The sequence below is a fragment of the Egretta garzetta genome, unplaced genomic scaffold (genome assembly GCF_000687185.1).
Source record: "Egretta garzetta isolate BGI_Z169 unplaced genomic scaffold, ASM68718v1 scaffold623, whole genome shotgun sequence".
Classification (NCBI taxonomy): Eukaryota; Metazoa; Chordata; class Aves; order Pelecaniformes; family Ardeidae; genus Egretta; species Egretta garzetta.
Genome location: NW_009259181.1, coordinates 18426 through 29176, shown reverse-complemented (window position 1 = coordinate 29176; position 10751 = coordinate 18426). Strand labels below are relative to the sequence as shown.

Here is a 10751-nt window from a genome sequence, read left to right as displayed (position 1 = left end):
CCCCCAGCCGCTCCCCAGCAGCCTGGGGCTCCAGACCCCTCCCCAGCTCCGCTGCCCTTCTCTGGACACGCTCCAGCCCCCCCAGGGCCTTTGGGGAGGGAGGGGCCCAACCCTGACCCCAGCATTTGAGGGGCGGCCCCCCCCAGTGCCCAGCACAGGGGCACGGTCCCTGTCCTGCTCCTGCTGGCCACACCACTCCTGATACAAGCAAGATAAGGAGAAAGGAATGAGCTCTGGGTGCCCCTCTGGTAGAACCCCAGGAGCATCCCTCGAGTTATATATACACACACATATGTGTGTGTGTGTATATATATATATATATATATATAAAAAATAAGACTCTGTCCCCTGGGAGTTCCAAAAGCTGTGTTTCAGGGCTTCCCTTCCCTGCAGGCAGTTCCCCTGAGCCGAATGGGAACTCTTATCCCTCCCAGTGAACACCAGGTCCTGGTCACTGGTTTTCCAGGCTCCAGGCCAGCAGGACATAGTTATAGGAGCAGGAAGAGGCAGCTGAAGCACCCCCTCCCCTGCCTCAATGACCTCCCTCATGAAAGCTCATCCCAATTTTAGATCTGGGAGGGCAGGGAATTACTGCAAAAGGCTTGACTCAAGGCCAGTTTCCCTCGGAGCACTAATGTTAGCCCGTACCCCTGCTCGCAGCAGCCTCCTGCACCCTGAGGGGGCCTGCGACGGGCTCATTACCAAATATGTCGCCTTGAAAAGCAGGAGACCTCCAAAATACCCATGTTGCTGATGACATGGGTCACGGAAGGAGCTCTTGAAGAGTCTAATTTCCTTCTCCCATGTGCCTTGCAATTCAGCCCCTCTCTTCCTGGAGCAGGATCTGTGCTGGAGGCTCCTGCTGCATCCCTCCGGCTATGTGTTTGCCAGCCCTCCCCACGGAGGGGGTGAATGAGTTCCCTTTCCAAGCAGGTTGCATTTCTGTCCATTAGCTTCCCTTGGAAGGCCTCAAATGTGGCTCCTTTAAACGGTTTGGATTTGGGGTGGGTGGGAGGAGTGACTGGGAGAACTCGGTTATGTACCTGCCCTTCATCTGCGCGTCCATCCTTGCTCTTGAGCAAATCTGTTTTGAACCCATCCTCCCCCTGTTCCAGCAACGTGCGGTGCGGCACTGCTCTGTGCTCCCACACAGGGACCTGCTCTGCCCTGCAGCCTTTTGTACTTCACCGTGGGTTTTGGGGAGTCTGGGGGAAGAGCGCATCACAACTAATGGGTGAAATGACTCGCGTTTTCCCCCTCTGATTCCAGGGTGTGCCATGAGTGGCTTAATAGCTGATGCAAAGACTTTAATTGATAAAGCAAGAGTGGAGACTCAGGTAAGGTTTGACATTTCTCTTTTTAAAATAGCAGTGCTGGTCTCGGGGGCATCTCTGAAGTCTCTGGCACAGGCTGGTTGTTACAGGAAAGGAGCCGGTGGGCAGTGGGAGGCTTGTGGGGAGCGTAGCTTCCCTCGTGGGGCTTTTGCAGAACAAACAGGTATTCTTATTCCCCTGTATTCTTATTTTTTCCTTTGGTATTGCACATTTGGTGGGAATCTTACGGCAGGATCTCCAGTGGTCTCTTAGCACCAGCAGATGTGCTCCAGCACACATGTGGGGCTGTGTGTCTAACTTTGTTTTGACAAAAGATTGGTTATGTTGGTTCTGGTTTTTACCCCTTAAATTTACTTGGTGCCTCAGGTACTCGGAGGTTCCAGGTACAAATCTCAGTGCTGTAATAAAGACTTTTTCTGAGGAGTTTTCCTGCATGCCAGCACTGCTCCTGCCTCTGGAGAACCAGATAACCCCCTTGCTTCAGAAACAGAGGCTGGGATAAAGTGCTCCAGCCTTGCATTTTCCCTGTTGGCATCCCAAGGCTTCTGGGGGATCCCTGCACAAACTTTCCAGCTTGTTCTGCACTTCCTGCTCTCTTCCTGGTGCTTCCCTCTTGCAGCTGAATGGGCTGTGCCCCAGCTGCTGGCGGGAAGTTATCTTTGTGGTGATGCAGGGTATCGCTCCAGCCTGTTGCGTGAGCGATCCAGGTTTGTCATATTTTAGGAACGAGGTGATAATTTGAATCTTTTCTTTTTTTTTCCTTTCCCTGCAGAATCACTGGTTCACCTACAACGAAACCATGACGGTGGAGAGCGTGACGCAGGCCGTGTCCAACCTGGCACTGCAGTTTGGGGAGGAGGATGCGGACCCAGGGGCAATGGTGCGGTGCTGGGGGTGCTCTTGGGGAGGTGCTGCTGGCTCCCCTCTGACTTTGCCCTCGGCCTTGCCTAACCTGTTGGCTCCTTTCTGTTGCAGTCTCGTCCATTTGGTGTCGCGCTGCTTTTTGGAGGAGTTGATGAGAAGGGACCCCAGCTGTAAGTTTGGCTTTCTTAATCCAGGCCAGCTCTGGGAAGAGACAAAACCTCTACTGAAACTTCCCAGGACGTTTTAATGACTCGATTCTGGGATTTCACTTAAGCCAAACACTTGGGGTTTATCCCATTATGTACCTGTTGTGTGTGTTAATGCTTTTTAAACCCTTCCTTTCAAAGCACAGGTTGCAGCAGCCTGAGCACTGGCTGCTTATTTGGGGTTGAAGAGAATGCCATGTCTTCACTGAATCCTTGCTTTTTTTTTTTTAATGTGGTTTCCTGGGCAGGAGGGAGGCGTTAAAGCTCTCCTCCTCCCGAGTTTATTCTTACCTTTCCCTAAAGGACTAGCAGAGCCACCCGTAACATAATATGTGGAGCCTGCTGTAACATTCCTTGGGGAGGTGGTGGAGCATTTGTAACCTGAACTCAAACACTCAGCCTCCGGAGGTGGGAACGGCTCAGCAGAGCCAGCCCAATAAGGTTTCTCCACCATCTCCCTCCCAGGAGCAGTAGTGAAGACTTGTTGGTTTTATTAAAAAGAAGTAAAATAAGGGGGAAAATAAAAAGGAAAATGATTCTGCTGTGAGTATGGAGGGCAGCATCAGGAGCGTATAGCTCTCCTCCTAGCTCACCAGCCCAACGTGGGTCTGTAGGCGACTCTTTGGCACCCCTCAAACCTTGGTCTCCCCCTCTGCGTGCCAGGAGGAGAGACCTGCTGCTGTGCTGGTCACAGCAGCCCCTCGAGGCCGCTGGGCCTAAGGGAGGAGGCTGGATGCAGCGAGGGGCTGCTGCGAGCCCTGCCCTGCAGGCAAGCTGTCGCTGCCGAGGAGCCCTCGTTCTTCCCCAAGCTCTGAGCCGTGCAGGCAGCTCTGGGGAGCGCCGTGGGTCTGGTGGGAAAGCCCTTGGGGTGCCACGGTGCGGGACAGGGCGTAGTGGCTGTTCGCTCTCTCACCCGTGTTCCTGCAGGTTTCACATGGACCCTTCAGGGACGTTTGTTCAGTGCGACGCCAGAGCAATCGGCTCTGCCTCGGAAGGCGCACAGAGCTCTCTGCAGGAGGTTTACCATAAGGTAAAAGGCTGGATTGGGGTTGACATCTCACAAATTACAGAGGTACCTCACAACCTACAAGCATCCCCTAGTTCCCTTCCCGAATGAGTGCTTTGCAAGATGACTTTTGCCCTGTAGAGGAGGTGCGTGAGCCTGTCTGGGTGGGACTCGGTCCTTGGCAGTTGATCCCATGAGTAGATGTTGGTGCTGAGCTGCTGGGTGAGGATCTCTGCGAGGAGGAGTACTACGACCAGCAGCTTCCCTCTAGGCTGCAGCTGGAACATGAGCCTGGTGTCTGAGATGCCGATCTCTGCCTCCAGCGGGTGATAATTAAGCCCATGTCAGGAAGTACTCTATAAATAAAAGACCTGCTACACGAACGCTGCCGGTCGGCATCAGGGCTCAGCATGGATGCAGCCCAAAGCGTAAGGAGCTACAAAGCAAGTGGCTTCGTTTCACCAGACCTGTTAAGCCAGTGAAGTGAATGGGTTTTGCGCTGCAAGGATTGGTCCTATTTGATATTAAATAGAAACTTTTTTCCCCTCCACGAGGGAGGTTTCTTACCACCATTTTGTGTGGCAAGAAACCAGACGCTGTAATGAAAAGCACAACTGATGGCGTTGATTGCTGTGAAGACTTCCAGCCTAAGACTTGACAACTTCATCTGTTCACTAGCAGAATTGTCCTCAGTCCTGGGCTCTGTGGCATCATCCAAGCGCAAAGTTACTGCAAACCCAGCTATTGTCACGCTCTGAATGTTGCACGGCCCTCTGGCTCTAGTTCCCCCTCATGCAGGGATTTATGTGATTAAAGCATGAAGGCTTCTGCCAAGAGGGAGTCCGGCTTTTGGGAGCTCCCACTGGAGCTTGTTGCGGAGGAATTGCTTGATAGACAGGAACTGGTGAAGGGAAAAGGACCCTCGTGTCCTCATCCTGACAGTAAGGTTTGTGTGCCCGGATTAACAGTTCTTAAGCTTTGTAAAAAAAAGTTATACAGAAGCAGAAAGTCGCCATCCTTGCCATCGTCACTGTCCTGCCTGAACAGTGCGCTTTGATCTCTTGTTGATGCTGTAGATAACTTGATAAGCTTTTAAATTTGCTGCCAGTGGCAGCTTAAAGGATTTGAGAAGAGCGGGAGGGGGAGCAGCACGCTTTCGCAGTCAAAGGGGTAACGTACGAGCACTCACTTGAGCGTCAACAATGCGATTAATGAGCGATTTGTTTTACAGTCAATGACGCTGAAAGAAGCAATCAAATCTTCCCTCGTCATCCTGAAACAAGTTATGGAGGAGAAACTGAACGCAACCAACATTGAGGTAACGGCGCCGCTGTGAGCAGCGTGGGATTGTGGCTTGCAGCGCAGAAGTCTGCGCCACCTGGAGTCTTTGCTTCCGCGGTGCAAATCCTGCCAGCTGCGCAGCGAGGGTTTTGGTAGCGTCTTGTATTTTAAAGGTCCGGCTGAGAAAGCTGAGTGCCTGCTTTCTGGAGAGAAGGGTTGCCTCTGCTTCTAGAGCAAGGGATGAGTTGGTGGGGCACTTCAGGACTTCCCAAACCAACGGCTGCCTGGCCGCAGATGTTCTTGCGCTTTCGAACCACCCGTCGTAGTGTGTCGCGTGTGGCACATTGGAACTGTTGGAGCTTTCTTTTGACTCCTAGAGGCGTGCAGTCTGGCCCTTTTGCCTGGCTAATCCACGAATGCTGGCAGAAGCGATTCTCGTGGGGCTCCCTGGAGCCCCCGCTGACCTTACACAGGCCGAGTCAGCCAGCGGGAACCTATCGTGCCAACCGGATCGCTTTTTCTTCCCCTGGGTTTAGCCATTCTTTTTTTCCCTGGTACTTGTAATATTAGAAGGAATGAAAATTATACAGCTTCTGGACTTGCTATATTCAGTCTTGGGATGATGCCAAAAATCTGCTGGACAGGAGGACCACAGAGGTGAAGCCTCCAGCAGCCAACGTGCTCCTTGAACCTCCGGCTTTTGCCCACAAGCAGCCAGGCTGGAGGAGCTCAGCTTGACCCGAGCATGCAGTGCTCTTGGAGGTTCCCACAATGTAGTCGTACCTGTCCCCTTAAACCTTGCTCGTTAAGGCTTGTAATGCTCCTTTTTAGGTAGCAAAGGTAAAAAAACCCTTCCAGTTTGTTGGTGATAATGGATAGATGATGCGCAAGGCTGGCGTATAGAGTTTGCTTCTATTTCGGGCTGGTTATGAGACACTAGACCTTTTCAAATCATGTCATTCCAACTCCTGAGCTGCTCTCCTCCTGCCACCCTCCCATTCCTTTCCTCTGAGCGCTGGGAACCCATTTCCCAAACAGCCTAAAAGCATGCACCCCATTTTTTTTTTATTAAATACTGCTGCTGGGGACCCTTTCTGACATGATAAACCGGCTTCCTTTGGGGGGTAAAGGGCCAACAGCACGCTGAAAACTTAGATGCTGTGTCCAGAAGCGATGCTGGCTGGCTGAAATCTGCTTCCCCAGATGCGCTCCCCACCCGCACCGATCAGTCCGCTCTTGATCAGCTTCAGGTCTCTTCTGGAAGATCTGCAGTACAGTGCAAAGAAACTGAGGCAGAGGAGCGTGTACAGTATCCTTATGTCATGTCCCCGTTTAACAGGGCTTAACTGTGCTTGGCAAAGCTCTGAACGCGTTGAGGAATCATATCAGGGTTAAGTATGAGAAGAATGTGCTGAGGATTAAAAGGTCTCTCAAGGCACCCTTCTGGCTGAAAATCTTCTACCTGAAGTAGCTGCTTTTGCTTTCTAGCCTTGTCGAAGTATGCGGTGCTCCGGTTTATCTACCCTCGCCCGCTTTCCCCTCTTGTATGGGCTTTGCCATCTAGCAGCAAAGAGAAGAGGCGGTCATGGAAGGGTTAAATCCGTTGGCAGCAAAGGTCAGGAGCCTTAAACAAATGTTGTGCTTTTTAATTAATTACTTCCCTGTGAAGCCTGTAAGGGAATAGTTGAGTAAAGCTTTTGTTTGTAGGGAGGAGATGAGGCACAGGTTCGAGCGGGTGTGGGAAAGCGGAGCAGTTGGTGCCTCCGAGTTTGGCTTTCAGGGTGGATTTGTGTGTGTTGTCCAGCCCGTTTGGATCTAGTGTCAGGCCAGCGCCTGTACAGGTGATTCGAGGGGCCTAAAGCGGCCCCTGCAAGCGCCTCTGGCTTGTCTGAGAATGCCAGATAAAACCTGGGCTGTCAGGGGCTCTCAGGCCGAGTGTTTGGGATGTTTCTCCTTGAAAAAGGCTTGCGGCTACCTTCCCTCTACCCCAAAAGCACCATCTCGTGCTGTTTTATGGGTGACCTTGCAAGCAGAGAAGCCTAGGAAGAGCTCTGGGATTTGCCAGGACCCTCTCTGCAGCTTTCCTTCAGCTTACTGCAACCAAACACTTTGATCCCTTAAGAGTAAAGGTAATGGTGCCTGGTGCCGGGGGGTGCCTGCGAGCGAGGTCCGGAGCATCCCCGCTGGCTCCTGTGGCTTTCTGCCTCGCCTGCCCGTGGCAGCTCTGCGCGTCTCGGGCTCTCGCGCTGCTGAGCTAGGTGCGAACGAAAAGTCCCGCTTAGATTCCTCTTCCAGTCTTGTCATTCTTCAAGTATCTCCTGTTCTGGTGCTCGCCCTGTGAAACGTCTCAGCTGTCTGCCCTGGCCACCGCCTCCCTCTGCCCCTGGCAAAGGGGCAGGGCGATGCGTGTTGTCCCCCAGCTTTGTCCCTTGGGCTTTGCCTTGGAAGAGATCTCTTTGGCCCGCTTGTACAGGGCACTGGGCAGCTGCAGGGCGCACCACGGCTTGCTTAGTGTCGGCTTTTGGCGATCAAAATGCAGGTTTGCCTCTGCCTCGGATCCCCCGAGCTAACCCTCAGCCCCTTTTGAGCCTTTGGCTACTTTGGGTTCTGTTAAGGCACGTAACGCGCTGGGATTTGTACCCTTGGTTGGTTGCTGGAGGAGGAGAGGCACTTCTGCTGAGGGCCACACTGAACTGCGCCAAGAACCGCCTCCGCAGAGCGTTTGACGAAGGGCTCGTACTAACGGGGTCTTTTTCCCCAGCAAGCAGAAGCCGAGCCTGCCGTGTTCCCAGTAGACATTCCCTGCTGCTGCTACTATGAGGAGACTGAGTCAATTAAAAGCTATTTCTGCGGCAGGCGGCTATTTTAGGGAATCAAAGAGCGTGTTACGGGGTGGAATGATCTTGCTGGGCTGGCAGATCGGGCAGCCGAGAAGGAACAGCTGCTCCGGCGCTGCGGCTGCTCGCTGTTCCCTGCCCCGTGCTGTCGCTTTGCACACGCAGGCACGCTTAACCCCTTGCTCCTTCTCTTTCAGCTTGCCACGGTGGAGCCGGGGATGAAGTTCCACATGTACACGAAAGAGGAGCTTGAAGAGGTCATCAAGGATATTTGAAAAACAGAGAGATTCCCTCAAAGGCTCATTCCCCCCCCCGCCCCCAGTCAAAGAGAACTGACTCTCGGTTCCTTCCAGTACCTGTGATTTTATTTTCCGGCAGCATCTGTAATTGCTCTTCTTCAGAGGCTCTTGAGGTTTTTTTACAGTTTCTGTACATAACTGATCTCTAAAATAAGAGGAAATGAGAATAAATCATTTTGTTACTCTGCGCTGGGTTCCTCGTCACGGAGGTCGGGGGGGGCACGGACCATTTAGAGCAAAAAATGGGGGGCAGATGAGGGCAAGCTCTGCTGCTATGGGCGCCGGCCGGGACTGCGGCGCTGGCGGTGCCGTATGGCGCTGCGGTCCCTGCTGGCTGTGGCAGTAGCAAGTCTCCCTCTCGTGGACAGTGTGGCAATATCACATCAGGAGGCCTTGGGTATAATTTCACACGAGTCTTGGGAGGGGGGTGAAAACATGAGTTTTTTAGATCTGCTTAGAGCTGTCTGATGCCTTCCCCCTGCCCTTTTCCAGCCGGTTTTGTCCGTAAGGGCTTGCCTGGAGCTCTGCCTCCTTCCTAGGGAAGAAATCCATAACCAGGCTCGGGGCTTGGCGTTTCCCTCTGGTGGCAGCCTGGAAACACCCGTAAGGACTGTGACTGAACAACGACCAAGTGGGAATAGGCCTGGGCGTTAGCGGGACAGCCTGTGCCCAGGTACAGCTTAATTTTGCAGTCTCATTTTGACCAGCAAACTTCTGCTCGTCCACTTCCCCAGTGCTTGTTGCTTTTGTTTCTCATTCTCTTTCTCCTTGTCCTCAAAATAGCACCTGAGAATTCAAGATCGTTCCCTGATAAGGGAATAAGATGAGATTAGTAAAGTATTTTCCTACAAAATCATGCCTGCGTGGCCAGTGCAGCTTCAGTGGCTGGAAAGCCAGCTCTGCCGCGGCCCCTGGCAGCTTGCTCTCTGGGAATGTTGGCAGGCGGTGGAGGCTGCTCCTCGCTCTCCTATTTTGAGAAATTAAATTGTTTTACCCTGAACAAAATGTTGCCTGCTGTGGAAGAGACGGCTGTGGCCTGTGCTGCTCCCGGGAGGGGGATTGCCCCGGCACGCAAGCACGTTTCCAGCATGGACATTTGGTTAAAATGGTGACTTTCCTCTTGGTTCAGCCCTAGGGATCACCTTGCCGGGCGCTCCATCGCTTGGCAAAGCCGAACGGTCGCAGCAAACCACTGCTGATCTCCTGCCTGCCAGCCCCTACCTTTGGCGGAAGGGGAAATGCCAATCCTATTCATCTTTTTTTTCCCTCTCTTGCTGTTGCCAGACGGATGCAGGGAGGGAAGCCAGGTCTTCACGGCTGGAAGATCAGTCCTTGGATAACCTCGATTTTCAGAACAGCCGAGAGCTGGAGTCCTCTCAGGAGTTCTGCTGCGAGTTTCCCCCTCTTAGCGTAATGGCCTAAAGGAAACAAATTGGATCATCAGGCGATGCCTGAGGTCATGGTATGGCTTGAATATGACCTATACCCGCAGGCAGAAGAGCAAACATAACAAATAATGAGTTGATGGACTTACCCTTTGGGGAGACCTTCCTTCGGGTGGGCGGAAAGGAGCCTGACTTTGGCTCTGCCTGCGCAGCTTTGGAGCGCCGTAACCCACTCTCTGCGCCGCTCCTCATCCCTGAAATTAATTTGAGGCAATGATGAGGGCGGCTCCGGTGTGGGAGCTCACCCATCCTGAACATCCAGCAGGCCAGGATGATATCCAGGGCACCGCCCCGAGTGTCACCCTCGTAAAACCACCCCGTAAGTGAAACTGGGGCTGCTCTGGTGTACGTGGGAGATATCAGCGCCCTTTATTCTTAATGTGCTTGGGCGCTTCAGGTCGTCCCAGGGCTTTAACATCGCCCTGGAGCTCGAGCTCGGTCACGATCTCTTCTTTGGGCAGGAGGCCGGTGGGTGTCCCAGCTGCTGTAAACCACCCTGGGCCATGAAGAACCCCGCTGTTCCGGGAGGCCGTGCCCTTTCTGGGTTTGTTTGTGTCCTAGGAAACACAAAAAGCTAATTCTTCACAACGCAGCGCTCGGCAGAAAATGGGCCTTTGTGCCCTGCCCTCATCACATGGTTTGCTGGTGGCAGTGTCGCATGAGAGCGGCTCCTCTGTGAGCGAAAAAATCGAGGCTTTGTGCTCCTTATCTGATGGGACTTCGCGAGGGAAGGGCTCGAGCTCTCCCCGGGCAGGCGACAGCCAAAGGCCGGAGCGGGGCGAGGGTCCTGCATGCTTGTGTCCCCCTGGCTGGCCAGTACCTGCCCCTGCCTTGGTTTTTTGGGGGTAGCTGGGCCGTGCTGCAGGAGGGCGGTGTCCTTATCTTTCACACATCAGACGTGTAGCTTGCCTTTCGTCAAGGCGGAAGGACGATGCAGCAGTAAAATGAAAATTCCCTTTTTTGCAAAAGCAGAAAGACGAGGGCCTGCAGCTCCATGAGGCTGGGGTGGGAGGTTTAATCCCCCGCTGCGAAGCTGGAGGCACCAGGCGCCCGCTCCCCTTCTCCCCATGGCCCCGTCCTCAGCTGGGGAGGACCCTCTGCGGGGCTGGGGGTGCAGAGCCCTCCCCTCTCCGGGGCGCGGGGGCTGCCGGGCTGTTTGTTGCTTCACTGGATTGCACCAACCCACGCTGGCCGGGCAGCACTTGTGCAACGCGGCCGCTGTGCGAGGGTACCTTATGAATGGGCTGGGGGCGGGCCCGGCGCGCCCCCGCTACCTGTCGCTTCAGCCAATCAGAAATTCGCCGCGCCGCCAATCAGAGGGTTGTCGCTGGGTAGGTTAGAGCCCGGGGTCAAAAGAGAGAGGGCGGTCTCGCACCCATCGTGCAAGCGCTGCCGGCCAATCAGAGGAGGAGCAGGGCGGTGATTGACAACGGAAGGGGCTAACCGGAAGGCGCGGGGCGGGGCGGGCCGTCGGGGAGG

At 53.9% G+C, this 10751-nt stretch overlaps 2 protein-coding genes across 2 annotated transcripts in view; both read left to right on the top strand.

Moving 5' to 3' along the window:
- The window catches only part of PSMA5 (proteasome 20S subunit alpha 5), a 12683-nt gene extending 4702 nt beyond the window's left edge, over window positions 1-7981 (top strand). The window contains exons 4-9 of the mRNA XM_009635666.2: window positions 1270-1337; window positions 2107-2214; window positions 2310-2368; window positions 3332-3434; window positions 4642-4728; window positions 7726-7981. Coding sequence (XP_009633961.1) covers window positions 1270-1337; window positions 2107-2214; window positions 2310-2368; window positions 3332-3434; window positions 4642-4728; window positions 7726-7803 — 503 coding nt within the window. The 3' untranslated portion in view covers window positions 7804-7981. The remainder of the gene's footprint in view (window positions 1-1269; window positions 1338-2106; window positions 2215-2309; window positions 2369-3331; window positions 3435-4641; window positions 4729-7725) is intronic.
- A 158-nt stretch (window positions 7982-8139) lies between these two features.
- Window positions 8140-10751, top strand: part of SORT1 (sortilin 1) — a 10685-nt gene continuing 8073 nt past the window's right edge. Inside the window, exons 1-2 of the mRNA XM_009635665.1 lie at window positions 8140-8169; window positions 9112-9237. Of these exons, the coding sequence (XP_009633960.1) occupies window positions 8140-8169; window positions 9112-9237 (156 nt within the window). The remainder of the gene's footprint in view (window positions 8170-9111; window positions 9238-10751) is intronic.